The sequence below is a fragment of the Euleptes europaea genome, chromosome 9 (genome assembly GCF_029931775.1).
Source record: "Euleptes europaea isolate rEulEur1 chromosome 9, rEulEur1.hap1, whole genome shotgun sequence".
NCBI classification, from domain to species: domain Eukaryota; kingdom Metazoa; phylum Chordata; class Lepidosauria; order Squamata; family Sphaerodactylidae; genus Euleptes; species Euleptes europaea.
This window is the reverse complement of record NC_079320.1, coordinates 9,619,119-9,637,716: the sequence shown is the minus strand read 5'-3', so window position 1 is coordinate 9,637,716 and position 18,598 is coordinate 9,619,119. Positions and strand designations below refer to the sequence as shown.

General features: G+C 46.5%; 1 protein-coding gene across 1 annotated transcript in view; it reads left to right on the top strand.

Moving 5' to 3' along the window:
* The window catches only part of SCARB2 (scavenger receptor class B member 2), a 38,558-nt gene extending 28,912 nt beyond the window's left edge, over positions 1–9,646 (top strand). Inside the window, exons 9-12 of the mRNA XM_056855669.1 lie at positions 2,825–2,898; positions 4,810–4,861; positions 6,366–6,524; positions 9,510–9,646. Coding sequence (XP_056711647.1) covers positions 2,825–2,898; positions 4,810–4,861; positions 6,366–6,524; positions 9,510–9,551 — 327 coding nt within the window. The 3' untranslated portion in view covers positions 9,552–9,646. The remainder of the gene's footprint in view (positions 1–2,824; positions 2,899–4,809; positions 4,862–6,365; positions 6,525–9,509) is intronic.
* Positions 9,647–18,598: the final 8,952 nt, after the last annotated feature.

The following is an 18,598-nucleotide window of genomic DNA, read 5'->3' as shown; positions in this document are numbered from 1 at the left end:
TGGAGAGAGGAAGGGAAGGAGATTGTAAGCCGGTTTCATTCTCCTTAAAAAGTAGAAAATGTTGGTGTATGAAAACCAACTTCTTCTTCACTGTGATAAAGCATCTGCTTGGCATGCAGGTTCATTCCTTGGCACCTCCAGTTAAAAGGATTAGATAGAAGGGGATGTGAAAGACCTCTGCCTGGGGCCCTGGAGAGCCGTTGCCAGCCTGAGCAGGCAGTGCTGACCTTGGTGGACTGATGGTTTGATTCAGTAGAAGGCAGATTCATGTGTTCGTGTTTTCAAATCTCCAAGGCTCATCACCACCTGTCTATAAAATACAGATTGCAGGCTCATGCAGCCTCAGTTTGCCTTGGGGTCATGCAGGGAAGTGAGAGGAGGTTTAAGTCTTCAGCCTTCCTGGTTCTGCTAACCAGGTTCCCTGCTTTGCAATAAGCATTTTAAAGAGGTACATGCTCTGTTTGGCATGTACAAGAAGAAGAGTTGGTTTTTAGACCCCACTTTTCTCTACCTTTAAGGAGTCTCAAACTGGTTTTCAATCACCTCCCCCCACAACAGACACCTTGTGAGGTAGGTGGGTATGAGAGAGTTCAGAGAGAACTGTGAGTAGCCCAAAGTCACCCAGCAGGCTTCATGTGGAAGAGTGGGGAATCAAACCCGGTTCTCCAGATTAAAGTCCACTGCTCTTAATCACTATGCCACACTGGCTCACAAGTTCAATTGCCAGCATCTCCAGTTAAAAGGATAAGGTAGTAAGTGATATGGAAGACCTCAGCCTGAGACCTTGGAGATCTGCTGCCAGTCTGAGCAGACAATACTGATCTGGACAGAACATCAGTCTGATTCAGGATAAGGCAGCTGACAGATTTCTACCCAAAGGTAAAGGGAGGAGTTGGCTACCCCCTGAACCTGGCTACCCCCTGAAATTCATCAAGAGAAATTCTAGGACTTGAGAGCTCCTGTCCCCTGCTCCTCCTTTGCTCTCCTCACTGTGGGGAGAAGATAACAAGAAGGGGTTTAGCTGAAAGCCCAGCAGGCTTCATTTATAGGTGTGGGGAAACAAACCCTGTCCACCAGATTGGAGTCTGCCGCTCATGTGGAGGAGTGGGGGATCAAACTCCTGCTCCACTTTTGCTCTCCTCGTGGTGGGGAGAAGATAACAAGAAGGGGTATCATGCCAGCTGAACTTCCTGTGTGATTCAGAGAAGTATTCAAAGACGCCACTACAGCTGCGAGGGTGGTCGTAGCGAGGAAATGGAAACAGCCATCTGTTCCGGATACAGAAGAATGGAAGGACAAACTGATGGAGTATGCCCTGAGGGCTAGAATGACTCATATGATAAACACTAATAGTGACACCACCCTTGAGCAGCATAACGAGATATGGAAATTATTTCATACTTACATAGAAGATTGGTAAAGACAAGGTCTTAATCAGACGTATTATAATGTGACTTCAATTTTATTTATACAAAATTATTAGGTTTGCTAATGTATTAATCAGTTTTTGAAAACACTCGTTTTTTGGTATGTGTTATCCAGATTATTAGCCCAAACGATGAAGATTTTGATAATGCCGAATGCCTGTTCTGTGTTAGAATATTTCTTCTTATTATTAACTTTTTGTGAAAATTATATGCTGGATATATATATTTTTCCCCTCCGCTGTTTTCCTTTTGTACCGCCTGATTTCATATAATAAAATATATATTTTTAAAGAAGGGGTTTAGTTGAACACAACAACTGCCTTGCTGGCTGCAAGCCTGGAAATTTTAGCCTCTCAAACTTTACAGCGGCCTCAGACATTTCATTCCCATCACTTAAAGCACCATTATTGGGACACCTCATTCTTGGAGGGCAGGTGGCTTGGTTAATACCCTACTGCCCAATTATTATTATTTTTTTTAAAGCAGACAAAAGTTTCCTTTTGCATCGGGCCAAAAAACAAACGCCTCCTCCGTGCTGCCAGGCACATCGCTGTGGGTGTGACTCTTGCTTTAACAGGCAGGGTGTTCCCGTCTGTCTTCCTCCATGCTCTCTGTTCTACATTCATAAATCTGCGAGTACACCCAGCCTTAGGGTTGCCAACCTTCCAGGTACGAGCTGGAGATCTCCTGCTATTACAACTGATCTCCAGCCGGTAGAGATCAGTTCACCTGGAGAAAATGGCCACTTTGGCAATTGGACTCTATGGCACTGAAGTCCCCAAACCTCGCCCTCCTCTGGCTCCACCCCAAAAACCTCCTGCCGGTGGCGAAGAGGGACCTGGCAACCCTACCCAGCCTAGTTCCATCCTTTCACACCACCTTGGCTCCCATCCAAAAGCAAAATCCATATTAAATGTGTAGGATCGCTAGTTTAAAAAAATAAAATAACGTTGACAAGGACTTTTCAGAATTGGACCTGGAGACCAAGCCCTACGAGGAAAGGCTGAGGGAGTTGGGAATGTTCAGTCTGGAGAAGAGGAGGTTGAGGGGGGACAAGATTGCTGTCTTTATGAATTTGAAGGGCTGTCTCTTAGAGGAGGGCAGGGAGCTGACCCTGTTGGCAGAAGTGGACAGGACCCGCAATAATGGGTTTAAATGGTGTTCACCGGCTGGATATTAGGAAAAAAATTTTTACAGTAAGAGCAGTTCAACAGTGAAATCAGCTACCTAGGGAGGTGGTGAGCTCCCCCTTACTGGCAATCTTTAAGCAGAAGCTGGACAAACACTTGTCAGGGATGCTCTAGGCTGATTCTGCATTGAGCAGAGGGTTGGACTCGATGGCCTGTCTGGCCCCTTCCTGCTCTTTGATTCTAAATCACATGTACCTTATTTTGCAGACGACTGGATTGCTGGTGCGTGCATGCAAACGCTTACAGATCAACACTTATGTTCGAAGTCTCCCAGGTTTTTTGTAAGTACTCCATTGGCATCTTTTGTGTTTTTGTGTTAACATTGGGGGGGTGGGGACTGAAGCCAAGGGGGCCGATTCGTACCAGAGCCCCGAACGAGGATCCATTTGCCGAAAATCTAGAGCCATGATTTTTAGTTAATGGAAATTGAAAATTGAGGAAGGGGCCTGCTACATGCTAACAGGACTAGGCCTCTGCGACTCTCTACTTGTGGATGCAGCCAGCATGGTGTAGTGGTTAAGAGCGGTGGTTTGGAGCGGTGGACTCTGATCTGGAGAACTGGGTTTAATTCCCCACTCCTCCACATGAGCGGCGGACGCTAATCTGGTGAACCGGTTTGGTTTCCCCACTCCTGTACACAAAGCCATCTGGGTGACCTTGGGCTAGTCACAGTTCTCTTAGAGCTCTCTCAGCCCACCTACTTCACAGGGTGTCTGTTGTGGGGAGGGGAAGGGAAGGTGATTGTAAGCCGGTTTGAGTCTCCCTTAAGTGGGAGAGAAAGTCGGCATATAAAAACCAACTCTTCTTCTTACCATTTAAGGAAGAATCAAACCAGCTTACAATCACCTTCCATTCCTCTCCCCACAACTAGACCCCCTGTGAGGTAGGTGAGGCTGAGAGAGCTCTAATAGATCTGGTTTGATTCTTCCTTAAGTGGTAGAGAAAGTCGGCATATAAAAACCAATTCTTCTTCTTTTGATGCAGAGGCAGTATTCTACCCAGTTCCTCGGTAAGATGTGAGCCTGAGAATGGATTCTGGTATTCGGGCCAGAGACTCCAAAAGTATTAGGATGATTGATGGGCATTGCCACAAAATCTCTGGCTGTGGATTAGGATGAGCCTCTCACAGTGCAATGCAGGTTACACCCTTCTAAGCCCATTGACTTCAATGGGCTTAGAAGGGCGTAACTCTGCTTAGGGCGACACTATTAAGGCCGTTAGCCCTGTTTGGAAAAACTGTCTCTTTCTTCCTTCTGGATCATCATTTAAGGGCAGACCCACTCAAACTGTGGAGAACCACAGCAAGCCTGAACAACTCTGTCTGCTGAGCACAGTTCACGAGTTGTGTATTTTTGTCTGCTGAGGACTTATTCTGTCGGTCTTAAGCACCTGCACACATCCTTAGAGAGAGAGTCTTTTTCAACATTCTGAGACAAACAGAGAAACCAAGAAGTTTGTTAGACCCCCTCTGTGCCTCCTCCGTACATGGAGGGGGGGAACTATGAAGACAAGCTTTGAACTCTTTGGGATGGCAGGGTAAAAAATAAACCAATGGGGAGGAAGAAGAGCTGGTTTTTATATGCCGATTTTCTCTTAGCAGCAGAGGCTAATCTGGTGACCTGGATTTGTTTCTCCACTCCAAGCCAGCTGGGTGACCTTGGCCTAACACTCAACCCTACCTACCTCACAGGGTGTCTGTTGTGGGGAGGGGAAGGGAAGGTGATTGTACGCTCGTTTGATTCTTCCTTAAGTGGTAGAGAAAGTCAGCATATAAAAACCAACTCTTCTTCTACTTCTTCCCGCTTAAGGAAGAATCAAATCTACTTATGATCACCTTCCCTTCCCCATAACAGACATCCTGTGAGGTAGGTGGGGCTGAGAGAGCTCTAAGAGAACTGTGACTAGCCCAAGGTCGCCCAGCTGGCTTCATGTGTAAGAGTGGGGGGGAGTGCCCAGAAAGACCAAGGTCCATCAAGTCCAGCAGTCTGTTCACACAGTGGCCAATCAGGTGCCTCTAGGAAGCCCACAAACAAGAAGTGTGTTAGATCCACTGACCTCCAAACATACCGTAGAACCTGGGTACTTTTTCAGTTTCTGTTTTGATCTCCTGGTATCTGGCAGTGAAGATGCCATGTCTTGCGTGAGATTGCTGCAAACACCAGTGCCTTAACTGCTTTCTCATCTTTGTTTAGTCAAACAGGCAACATCAGGACACTGGTTTTCCCTGTGATACATTTAAATGAGGTAAGCATTAAAAATAATAATACTTTCTTTGTTTATGTTCACATGTAGAACAGTGGGAAATGTGCTTGTTTAATATCTGCCTCTTCTTTTTTGCTAGCAAGCTGTCTATGGCTATGGCTGCTGGATTTTGGGAGGGGGGGAGCTTCACGTTGCATGCAGTTTCTGAACCAGGAGGGCTTGACATTACATTTAGAGCCTATCCAGGTTTTGTCCCGTAGGGATATCCCGGTTGAAAGTAAGATTCTCGGTTGCAGAAAATTGCCCTGTATTTTATCAAGACGGCAAGATTAACTTTTGCTAAACGTTGGGAATCGAGGTTGTCTCCTTTAAAATGAGGAGTGGATAGATCAGTCTAAGGAAGTTTTTGCATTATTTAAGTTTACTGCTTTGCCGAAAGCCAGGGATATTAAAGAAAATAGCTGCCAGTTGGAATCTTGTACTTAACAAAGGGGGGGGAAATAAGATGTTTCTGTTTGTCATTTGACGGTATGAATTTGTTTCCTTTTTATTTATTTTTAGTTTCTGCAATTTCTAGCATTGTGACTGATTTATTTTTGGGTTTTAAAGCACTGATAATAAAGTAAGGGAGGGGAAACAGAAACTTGGACTCGGGTATATGGGTACCCAATTTCATTTGGGATCACAGAGTACAAGGGCAGGAGATCTAAGCCTGTGGTAGTTTTGGAAAGTGCCGTCAAGTCATAGCTGACATGAGCGGCGGACGCTAATCTGGTGAACCAGGTTGGTTTCCCCACTCTTCTACATGAAGCCAGCTGGGTGACCTTGGGCTAGTCACAGCTCTCTTAGAGCTCTCTCAGCCCCACCTACCTCACAGGGTGTCTGTTGTGGGGAGGGGAAGGGAAGGTGATTGTAAGCCGGTTTGATTCTGCCTTAAGTGGCAAGAGAATGTCGACATATAAAAAACCAGCTCTTCTTCTCTTCTTCCTCTAAATGGGCAAATAGTAGATCCCTGGGGTTATTTCAGGCTGGAGTAACAGCACTGGGGGCAAGCTTACCCTCTCCTCAATGCACCATGGCCCCAATCGGGCTCTCAAGCCCCTGAAAATCTAACTTTCCCTAGGAAAAACTCAGGGTGGGTCTACTTGACAGGACCAAGAGCAGACACAGGGCAGACCTGTAAACAATGTAACTCACACACATGCTGAATAATCCACGTATGATGCACTTTGCGGCTGACTGGAATTTACTGTGCGAAACTGCAAATACATGCAAACCATTGCCGAAGTGGATTATTCGATTATTGCAAATACATGCAAACCATTGTCGAAGTGGATAACAAGTGTGCGGAAGCGCTGTATGTAGTTAGGCCCTTATGAGAATCTCTGGTTCTGGGAGGACATCATTGGGGAACGGGGCAGGAAAAAAATCTGAATAAACACAAAAGGGAGGTCCAAGTTCACACAGCTTGAGAAACCTGGAGCCCCTCTTGACCAGAGTGGAAAAGAAAATAGTAACCTTTGGGCCTTCGTCTTTGCTCTTCCAGAGCGTGTTGGTGGATGACGATTCTGCGGAGAAACTGAAGGTCGCTCTGTTTGAATCGTCTTTGCTAATCAGCATTCCCTATATCATCATGGGCCTGGGGGTTGTTTTTGGAGTCATCTTCGTTGTGCTCGCGTGCAGGCCCTTCCGGCCGAAGGAAGAGGTAAGAGCCTTTGGAAGATGATCTCTCTGTTTGGTTTGGATGTCCTGTTTGCTTTTCAAAAAAATTATTTTTTGTTTGTCCTTTTTAAATTTGCTTTGGAGTTGATCTTGTGTTGTTGTTTTTTGTCTACTGTCATCCAAGTGTTTTGTGTTTTTGTTTGTTTTATGTGTGTTTCTGTTATTTTTCCCTTTTTTTCTCTTTGCCTCTTTTTGAAACATTCATTCTAGGCCAGAGAAGGCTTAGTAGACTCATCTTCGTAACTGCATCTCAGCAAAGCTCTGGCTGCTGGTTTGAGGCACATGGTAAGACATGCAAAGCCTATCTCTTTGCCAGTGTTTTCACTGGCTGCAAAGAGAAGCCTGGCTCTGAAAACCCTGAAGAGAAGAGCCACGGGGCAGTGGCAGGGCACACGCTTTGCATGGCGGAAACCTCTCTGGTGTAGCAGGATTGGGAACACTTTTGCCTGAGACTTTGGGAAGCCACTGCCAGTCAGAGTAGGCAATACTGGGCTGGGTAGACCCATGATGTGAGATTAGGGTTACCAACCTGCAGGTAGTAGCTGGACATCTGCTATTACAACTGATCTCCAGCCGATAGAGATCAGTTCACCTGGAGAAAACGGCCGCTTTGGCCATTGGACTCTATGGCATTGAAGTCCCTCCCCTCCTCAAACCCCGCCCTCCTCAGGCTCCGCCCCAAAAACCTCCCACCGGTGGCAAAGAGGGACCTGACAACCCTATGTGAGATCGCTCCCTGCATTTATAAGGCTGTTTCACTGTCATCACTTATCGGTTTGTGATGAATTTGTGTGAACAAGTCGTTGCAGAGAGAACCGTCACATCACTGGACAATCCACTCAGACACAGTACTTTTCCAGTGGGAACAGTTCATACACTTGCCTGGGAGTCAAGTTGAGAATGTGCCTTTGTGAGCCAGCCTTAAGATTAAAACATGCCCAAACTCGGACCATCTTGGCCACCTTGCCTCACTTTTCAGTATTAATGTTGAAAGGTACATAAGAACATAAAAAGAGCCCTGATGGATCAAACCTGTGGTCCATCTAATCTAGCATCCTGTCTCATGCAGTGGCCAGCCAGTTCCTCTGGAGGTCCAACAACAGGGCAGAGGCCAAGGCCTTCCTGATAAGAGTGTAAGAACACAAGAAGAGCTCTGCTGGATGCGAAAAGTGGTCCATCTAGTCCAGCATCCTGTCTCACCCAGTGGCCTACCAGTTCCTCTGGAGGTCTTGCCTGTGTTTCACAGCACCTAATATAATAGTTATGCTCCTCTGATCCTGGAGAGAATAGGTATGCATCGTGACTAGTATCCATTTTTACTAGTAGCCATGAATACCTCTCTCCATGTGAATGTGAGGGAATTACGAAGCAAAAAGCTTTCCTTGTCTCAAAATGGAGAGGGAAATCTATGTAGTCCTACCCTAAGAAGGAGAGGGGGGGGGAAATACCCCAGAGTGTGCTCTAGGGGGTGTTTTCCATCTGTCTTTGCTCAGGCTTTTTTATGTCTTTATATACGTGCTGTTCATTTTCTAAGCAGATCGCTGCAACTGCTGGTCTCTGCCATGTCATTTGTACGTGGTCTCTTTGGTCAAGGTTTTGCCTGAAACAAGCAGTGAATGTTGTCTTGCTGACCAGCTGTTGGTTGCTCCATTGGGTGCTTTACTGCTTTTTCTTTTTTCCCCCAACCACTTTTCCTGGAAGGGAATTTAATCCAGTACTTAAAGGCTGACTAACGTTCTGCATGGGACCAAATCTTGTGGCCATGGTGATGGTTTGGGGTTGCTGGTTTGTGGCATAGTTGCTTATTTTATGGCGCATTTTCACAGTGTAAAATGCTTTAGAGGGTTTTTAAAAATGTTTTTCATCAACAGAAGGGGACTGAGGTAGGTGCATTACTATTCGGTCTTTATAAATGTGTTATTAAGTCTTAAAAGACCATGATTAGCCCTAGTTCTCATCCAGAGTTGGGGGCTGAGTTAGACTCGAGGGAACTAGGAATGGCTTCGTTTCAGATTTCTTGAACAGATGACAAATAAGAACATAAGAAAGGCCCTGCTGGATCAGACCAAGGCCCATCAAGTCCAGCAGTCCGTTCACACAGTGGCCAACCAAGTGCCTTTAGGAAGCCACAAACAAGACGACTGCAGCAGCACCATCCTGCCTGTGTTCCTATGTAAAATAAACTATGTTTATTAAACTATGTTTATTAAACATATTAAACTATGTAAAATAAACTATGTTTATTAAACATATTACTAAATCCTATGTAAAATAAACTCCCTCCATGCTGAAAGCTAGCTCATCAAGGAAAAGGCTAGGCTCAAACCTCTCCTTGAGGGGCTAACTTTCTGTGGACTGGGCAAGGATCCCTTCATCTGAGCAACTCTGTAGCATGAAATTTATTTTTAGAAGTAGATGAGCCTTGTGGGAAACACTTCCCTTTCCCAGGAGCAGAACATAATAGGAGTCAAGTAGCCTGCACAGATTCTAACCAATTCTAATACGTACTTTTCTCACACATGTGCTGATTGGGGTCAGCTCAGAAAGCAATTTCATGAGTGCGAACCATTATGGGCAAATCTGCAGCGCAGGCTCAACTCGCTTGAATAGTCACGTCCCCTTACCAGGGAACTCTGGGAATTGTAGTTCCGTGAGGGGTTAGGTGGGCCTGGGAATATCTGTCAGAATTCCCAGTAGGGTTGCCAGGTCCCCCCTGGCCACTGGCAGAGGGTGGGGGGAGTAGGGTTGCCAGATCCAGGTTAGGAAACTTGGGGAGATTTAGGGATTATGGTCCCCCTACCCTACACACAGTGGCCCATTCTTCAGTATCTTACTACCAGGTGCATAGATAGGGCCTCATGGTCAAGGTTTACAGCCCTCTGGATGGAAAATGGGTACTGGGTCCGCCTCCCCTTCACAGCATCCTGTCTGTTCATTTCTTGTCCTTTTTTTTTTTTGTCCGTCGCAGGCCTCGGAAGACGAGAGAGCGCCACTCATCCGGACCTCCTGACTCCGTTTCTCCACCCCTTCTCACAAATGAACTATGCAAACTGCTCTTAACAGTCACCGTGACACAGTACTCTTCGCTGTCTGCCCGTCCCCTCAAAAAAAGAAACACTACACTAATGCAATGTTAACGCTCTGCCTTTTTTTTAAGTTTTGGAATTCAGGACAATTAGGCCGATGTGTTGAGCGTGGGAGCTGCAGTGTCACCGTTTTTAAAAAGACTGGGTTAAAGAGGACTTCTCTGTTGAGTGAAGAGTGTGTTTAGCATTCATGTGGGGCAGTCACCAGTTCCACTGGTTGACTTTCTCAAGGCATTATTGACTTTCTCAAGGTACTAGCAGTCTAGGTAGCTAGGTGTCGCCTCCTTCCATAGCAGGCCAGAGGAGGTCTGTTTAACTTCCGTGACCCCTTCTTTTATTTATTGGATAAATGCAGTGCAACTTTCTCCTTGGAACCTGGCTGTTTGTCGACCATGCATCCTGATGTATCTGTACACTTTACCTTTGCATGTTCAGGTGTTCCTGTGGGTACGAGACGTTCAGAGCTCAGTCTTGACCAGACAAAGGTTACTGAATGCCAGGGGACAGTGGAATGTTTGTTAGAACAGCTAAATCTTGATCCTACAAGGCAGCAGGAGAACTCCAGTTCTGAAGATGCCGCAGACTTCATCATCATTGTCAGGGGTGTGGTTTCAGAATAGACCCAATGCTCTGTTGTATCCTTGCAACTTTGCAACCACTGGATGGCTTTGGGAACGATCGCCGACTTCCTATGAATGCATAATGTGAAAAAGTTCTGGGGCTGGGTTACGAAGTCCCTTGAGGTAGATCGAAATAACAGATCTAGCTCAGCACTGTTTTGAAGAAAGCCACTTAGAATGCCAGTTCAGGGGGAATCTTTCATGGGAACATGTTCTAAAACCAGTCTCTGTATGGAAAATGTGACTGCAGTTCTAGCCACCCCCACCTTGATAAGGAACATTAAATATGTTCAGTACCACCCTTCAGTACCATGCTCTCTTTCCATGGGCTTCAGCCTGCAAGCACCTGTCTTCCTATGAACTTGAGCATCTTTCTTTTAGCCTTATTGGTAGAATCATAGAGTTGGAAGGGGCTATACAGGCCATCTAGTCCAACCTCCTGCTCAATGCAGGATCAGCCTAGAGCATCCCTGACAAGTGCTTGTCCAGCCTCTGCTTAAAGACTGCTAGTGAGGGGGAGCTCACTACCTCTATGATTCTGTGATTCCCTAGGTAGCTGATTCCACTGTCAAACAACTCTTACTGTAAAAATGTTTTTTCCTAATATCCAGCTGGTACCTTTCCCCCTGCAATTTAAACCCATATTGTGAGTTCTAACCTCTGCTGCCAACAGGAACAGCTCCCTGCCCTCCCCTAAGTAAAAGCCCTTCTCCTCAACCTCCTCTTCTCCAGATTGAACATTCCCAACTCCCTCGGCCTTTCCTCGTAGGGCTTGGTCTCCGGGCCCCTGATCATCCTCGTGGCCCTCCTCTGCACCTGCTCGCTTCTGTCCACATCCTTTTTGCAGTGAGGCCTCCAGAACTGCACACAATACTCCAGGTGCGGCCTGACCAATGCAGTGTACAGCGGAACTATGACGTCTTGCGATTTGGATGTTATGCCTCTAGATGCACTGTTGATGATCTGTTGGTGAAAGAGTGTTTCACCAAATTTCGTAATTAGGGGCTGTAGCTGTAGCTCAGTGGTGGAGCATCTGTTTTGCATGCTGAAACCCCCAGATTCAATCTGATTAAAAGGTCTTCTATAACTGGCATTAGGAAAGGCCTTTCTCTGCCCGAGACCCTGGAGAGCCCTCTGCCAATCAGAGGAGACAATACTGAGTTAGATGAACCAGTGGTCTGGCTCTCCATAGAAGGTAGTTTCAGTTTGCGGCTACAAACTTCTCAAGTGGACTTCCAGCGTTACTGACTTTTGGGAACATGTGCCCAGTATTTATCCAGTAAATTTGGTGAATTAAATCCATTATCAGTGATGTTTTCAGCTTAAAAATGGTTTTGGTATTACAATATCACAAAATAATGGCTGGGGCAGGGAGTGGGTTTTGTTGCTATAATGTATATTTTTGTAGGTTCAGAGTGGCAAAGCGTCATCTGAAACAATGGATTACAGTATTATTGTGAAAAAATGCATCTCTGTGGGTGTGTCATTGGCGCAAAATACCTTTTAAGTATTATACTATATTGTAGTACCTTTCAAAACTACTTCCCACAAGGGGATAATCTTGTAACAAACTCTTGAAAAGGAGTCAGCTGGCCCTTAGAATGCTTTACCTGTCAGCAGGCGGTTTAAGCAACAGAGCTCCCAAGCAATGCTTCAGGAAAGTGGCTAATTCCAAGATTGACTAATTATCTAAACTGCTGACTTGAGATCTTGCAGTTACCACCTCTGTCTTTAACACAAGCATGGTCTTATGTGGATCTCGGAGATATCACAATTTCAGTGGCGGGTTTACAACTACTTTTTAGTGTACTTGGTACTGAGGGTTTGGTTTGTTCCCTTGGCGATCCAGTCCATAGCCTTACATGAATGCAAATTCCTTTCTCTTCCATATGGGCACCTGAGTGGAATGACTGGTTGATTTTCAAGGAAGCTTAGCCCGCCATTACCGGTCTCCCAAGGCCCCCCTGGAACACAGTTGTAAAATCACCACACTGAACAATTTTGAGTTTGAACTGCACTAACTTGACTGGCGAGAGAGATAACATAGCAAGTCTCCGGATACAGTTTGCTGCCTGTTCTGCTCCAGTGTAGTTCTGAAGCACTCTACTACATTGGAATTATTTACATTCTCTTTTCAACTGCGCATCTTGTAATTAGTATTCATGTAATGCTTTCTCTAAGTGTTTAAAGAGCACCGTAACACAACAACCCCATAAGGTAGGCCACTGTCCCTCTTATTATATGATTGGGAACTAAGCTTGAGAGAGAGGGAACTGCTTACTTAAAGGCACAAAGCAAATTCCTCACTAAGGCTGTGGTCATATGCATGCTTACTTACCCTCGGTCATGTCTTCTTGAACACAACCAGACTGAGTTCCAGGTAAACATGCACAGGCATTAGAAGTCCTGGTAGAGCTTCTGCTTTGCATGCAGAAGGTCCCAGGTTCAATCCCCGGCATCTCCAGTTAGAAGGACCAGGTAGGAGGTGATGTGAAAGACCTCTGCCTGAGACCCTGGAGAGCTGCTGCCAGTCTGAGTAGACAATACTGACCTTGATGGACCAAGGGTCTGATTCAGTATCAAGCAGCTTCAGGTGTGACACTGGATCAGATCTGTTTCCTAACAGTAGGATCTATCACCAGCACAGGTGCCTTCCCCTGACGCAAAAACCCCCCACACCTTCATCTAGTCTAGTAGAAGAGTCCTTTGGATTGGAAAGATGCCTTGTGCCCGAGAGGAAGGCAGAACTGCTAGTGGACCAGATCCATGAGATCCAACCTTGGCCGGAGAGAGCGTGATAGAAGAAAAGTAAATAAATAAACCAACTGATACATATCTGTTGTGCAAAGATGCTAACTTGAGGGCATTTGGATGCAAGAAGGGAAATATAGTGCCTGAACAGGCCGTAACGTGTCATCTATTTTGAAGTGTTTAATGTTTGTTGGGTGGTAATCCTTCCTGGCTCAGGCCAGTTTTTTCAAAGCTGAGAGTGTGCCCATTATGCACACCTAGTAGTGTTACTCTGTAGCCCTCGATTATGTCTGCACTGAACAAACGTCGTCATATCACTGACTTCTTGTCCATGAATGTGGAATCTCAGATTAAACTACATTTTTTTTGTTTTATGGACTTTTGTCTTCATTCTTTTAACTTTTGCATCTAATCTCCCCCCCCCCCCGGGAGTAAAAAAAAACCCTATTAACATTCACTACCCTTGTGTAAAAAATAATCACATTTGTTCCTTTTTTGGTGCCTCTGGGGAAAGGGAACATATTGGTTCAGGCAGCAGATTCTGACAGTAAGCAGTTTTTAACAGTTTGGGAGAAGCTTTTCTCCCTCTTATAATACCAGAACGCAAGGTCATCTGCTAAAGCTGGAGGATGAAAAATTCAAAACATAAAAGGAAGTATTTCTTCACACAACACATACTTAAATTGTGGAACTCCTTGCCCCAGGATGTAGTGATGGCTGCCAACTTGGTCGGCTTTAATAGGGGAGTGGACATGTTCATGGAGGATAGGGCTGTACATGGCTATTAGTCAAACTGAATACTAGTTTTGATACATACATTTTCTCTCCAGTATCAGAGGAGCATGCTGATTATATTAGGAGCTGTGGACAATGCTGCTGCAGTAGTTTGTGGGCTTCCTAGAGGCACCTGGTTGGCCACTGTGTGAACAGACTGCGGGGATTCCTCAACTGTAAGGGATTCCCTCAACTGGAAGCAAATCATCTTGGGTAAGACTTTATGGCAGGGGTCAACGCCATGGCACCCACTGATACCTTTCCTGGTGCCCACCGGCTGGTTTTAGAAAGTGGACAGAGCCAAGTGGGGCTTTTAGGCCAGCAAGACTTCTCATTGGCCATGGGGGATTTGATTGACTACAGAATTTTTGAAATGTTGCTTTGGTGGTGTCTGCCACCACAGCACAAGGACTGACTGAGGGTAAGATGCAGCAGCCATTATATGGCACGTTTCGCCTCCTGTGGCAGCCTTTTTGTGGCTGCGCCCACCACACTGTCAGAATGCCAATAGTTCCTGCAGGCTCAAAAAGGTTAGGGACCCCTGGTTAATGGTGTTTCTTGTATGTGGAGCCGATTTGGCTACCATTGATTCTTTTCACAGTACATGTTCTAGAATTAGGGCTAGATTTGCAAAGGCTAGGTTTGCAGAGTTAAGCAAGATAAGTTCAAGTGAAAATTAGATGACACTGTTACAAGGTTATTGTCCTAGGTAGGGTTACCAACTGCCAAGTGGGGCCTGCAGTTTGCCCAGAATTACATCACCATCTGCCTTCAGACCGTGTAAGGTTGTGCTATCAAGTTGCAACTGACCTATGGCAACCCTAGCAAGGGGCTTTCAAAGCAAGTGAGAAGCAGAGGTGGTTTGCCATTGCCTTCCTCTGCAGTGTCTTCCTTGGTGGTCTCTCATCCAAGTACTGGCCCTGCTTAGCTTCCAAGATCTCATGAGACTGAGCTATACTATACTCTTCTCCATCCTTGATCCCCAGACCACAGAGATCAGTTTCCCTGGACGAAATGGCAGCTTTGGAGGTAGGGTTGCCAGCTCTGGGTGGGGAAATACCAGGAGACTTTGGGGGTAGAGCCTGCGGAGGGCAAGGTTTGGGGAGAGAGAGACCTCAGCAGGGAAGTGAGTCCACCCTCCAAAGCAGCCATTTTCTCCAGGGGAACTGATCTATGTCGTCTGGAAATCAGCTGCAATAGTGGGAGAGCTCCAGACCCCAACTGGAGGTTGGCAATCAAGAACATGAGAAAGCCATGCCAGATCAGACCAAGGTCCATCAAGTACAACAGTCTGTTCACACAGTGGCCATCCAGGTGCTTCTAGGAAGCCCACAAACAAGACAAATGCAGCAGCATTGTCCTGCCTGTGTTCCACAGCACCTCATATAATAGGCATGCTCCTCTGATCCTGGAGAGAACATCAGATCATAAGAAAGGTCAAGCTGGATCACACCAAGGCTCATCAAGTCCAGCAGTCTGTTCACACAGTGGCCAACCAGGGGCCTCTAGGAAGCCCACAAACAAGACGGCTGCAGCAGCACCATCCTGCCTGTGTTCCACAGCACCTAATGTATTTGGCATGCTCCTCTGATCCGGGAGAGAACAGCTATGCATCGTGACTAGTAGCCATTTTGACTAGTAGCCATGGATAGCCTTCTCCCCCATGAGCATGTCCACTCTCCTCTTAAAGCCTTCCAATAGGCTTGCCAGGTCCCTCTTCCCCACCAGCGGGAAGTTTTTTGGGTAGAGCCTGAGGGGGGGGGGGTGTTGGGGAGGGGCTTCAATGCCGTAGAGTCCAATTGCCAAAGCGGCTATTTTCTTCAGGTGAACTGATCTCTATTGACCGGAGATCAGTTGTAATAGCAAGAGATCTCCAGCTAGTACCTGGAGGTTAGAAAATCTGCAACAGAGTCTTCAGTACAAAAGTAGCAAGAAATCTTATTGGTGCTTACACATATGACATCAACAATACAAGAGTGAAAGATACATATAAGAACAATCAAAGTTATATACAGTATGTACAATCTAAATAGGATGCAGTCTCAGTGCACCAATTGCCATGTTCTTTCAAGTAAATGTTGTATTTTCTTCAAAAAGTCCAATAGTAGGTACTATCCCAAAAGCACACTTTTTGGGAAAAGGTGGGGGACGGCTGTTTCAAATCTTTTCTTCAGCCCCAAACAGTAAACATATCCAAATCGTACCCAATAGTCAAATCTTTCACTCTGTTCTCAGTTCCCTGCGGGATACTCTAAAGTGAAGCCAAGTACCTTTAGAGCAGGGGTCCTCAAACTACGGCCCGAGGGCCGGATCCGGCCCCCGGAGGGCTTTTGTCTGGCCCGGGGACCGAGAAAGCCAGTCCCCCCTTGCCCCCCTCCCCAGAGCTTTTCTGGGCTTCCTGGCCGCATGCGCCCAGCCGGAAGCCTCCCTCCCGCCCCAGTTGCCCCCTTCCCTGCTCCCTCTCCAGCCCAAAACCTCCTTTCCTGGTGGGAGGAAGAGGGCGAAAGGGGCGACTGGGCGGCGTGAGGCGGCAAGACGCCTTGTGCGCCGCCCAGTCGCCCTCTTCCTCCCACCCTCCTCGGCCCAAAACCCCCTTTCCTGGGCACATGAGGCATCTTGCTGCCTCGCGCGTGCCCAGTCGCCCCCTCCCCCCTCTCCCTCCCAGCCTCCCCAACCCAAAACCCCCTTTCCTGGGCGCATGAGGCATCTTGCTGCCTCGCGCGGCGCCCAGTCGCCCCCTTCCCCCTCTCCCTCCCAGCCTCCCGTGGCCCTGGCGTTCCTGTTTTGGCCGCAGTCGAGCAGCGTTCTCACGGCTCGGGGCTCTCTCTCCTCCCGGGGGTATCCTTGTGGCCTGGAGGTAATTGTAGGGGCCCCTTGGGGGGGGTGGGCATATCTCCAGGGAGAAGAAGAAAAAGACTTGTGGCCATTTATGCACAGGAGGTTTTGCCTTGGATTTGCCGCTCTCCAGATGCACATTTTCCCCATCCGAATTCTCAGAACTCAAAAGTAAGCTCCCCCCACCCCCGGGCAGAGTTTGGAGAATTCGGATGGGGAAAATGTTCATCTGGAGAGCGGCAAATCCAAGGCAAAACCTCCAGTGCATAAATGGCCTTGGTTTTTACATGCCGACTTTCTGTACCACTAAAGGGAGACTCAAATTGCCTTACAATCCCCTTCCCATACTTTCCCACAACAGACGCCCTGTGAGGCAGGTGGGGCTGAGAGAGCTCTAACAGAGCTGTAACTTGCCCAAGGTCAGCCAGCTGGCTTCGCGTGTAGAGGTGGGGAAACCAACCAGGTTCACCAGATTAGCCTCCGCTTCTCACGTGGAGGAGTGGGGAATCAAACCCAGTTCTCCAGATCAGAGTCCCCGCTCCAAAACGCCACTCTAAACCACTACAGGGGGAAGGTCCGGGCTTGCGAGGAGGATGCTTTTCCGGAGAGCCCCCTTGGCCGCCACCTCCTCCCCTGCACACGTGGGGAATTTGTTCATATTTTTTTCAAACTATAGTCCGGCCCCCAACAGTGTTTGAGGGACAGTGAACCGGCCCCGTTTAAAAAGTTTGAGGACCCCTGCTTTAGAGTATCCCTCTATGTTTACTGTTTGGGGCTGAAGAAAAGATTTGAAATGGCCGTCCCCCACCTTTTCCCAAAAAGTATGCTTTTGGGATAGTACCTACTATTGGACTTTTTGAAGAAAATACAACATTTACTTGAAAGAACATGGCAATTGGTGCACTGAGACTGCACCCTACTTAGATTGTACATACTGTATATAACTTTGATCGTTCTTATATGTATCTTTCACTCTTGTATTGTTGATGTCATATGTGTAAGCACCAATAAGATTTCTTGCTACTTTTGTACTGAAGACTCCGTTGCAGATTTTTAAACCATTGGTACTGGCACGGAGGTGCCTATTTTGTATAGTACCTGGAGGTTGGCAATCCTACCTTCCAAGCTGGCAGCCACATCCTGGAGCAGGGAGTTCCACAACTTGGAGGGCAGACTCCGTGCCATACCAGAGTTGAGCAGAAACCGAAGTCCCTCCCAAAGCATTGTGCCCTAAGCTCCAGGAACTTCCCAAGCCAGAGCTGGCAACCCTAGGCTGATGAAGTGTCCTGAAGCACCCCAAAGCCTTCACGCAGTTTTGGTGTCATTTTTAGCTGCCCTTGATAAAAAGGGAGTGCATTTATTTATTTTTTAATATATTTGTATTAATTTTTCAGATATATAAACCACAATTTAACAACAATTAAAAAGATAAATCATAAAAGTAAGGAATAATCCAAAAATTACTGTTAAAAATATAAATTAATTAACTAATATGTTGACTTCCCCATCACCTCCTTCTACCTCAGAATAAAACTGTATATTCTATCGTTTAGATTTTCTGCTCCTAATATTATCATTACATCCATTTTACCTTTCACTACTGTATAATATACCTAATTCTTCTTTCAGTCAATTATATAAATACTACATTATGGATCAGATCAAAGAGTAGCCTTCCATTTTCCCCATACGTAATTCTTGTTCACAATCATTCTTCCAAGCCTCCCATAAATTGCGCATGGCCTTTTTGGCTAATCATTGCAGTTAGTTTCGCCATCTCCACCACCAGTTCTAGCATTTAAAAGGGAGTGCGTTTATTTAATTCCCACTCACCACCCTGGTTGAAAAAGAAAAAAAGAACCCGGAAGCGGAAGCTGTGTGCCCGTGTAATCCTTCCCTAGTGCCCGGGCTTACCCGGAACCTTTCTCTCCGGGGTTCGCGTTTCCACCCGGACCCTAGAAGCGGAGGACTTTCCCGGGTTTTGCAACCGC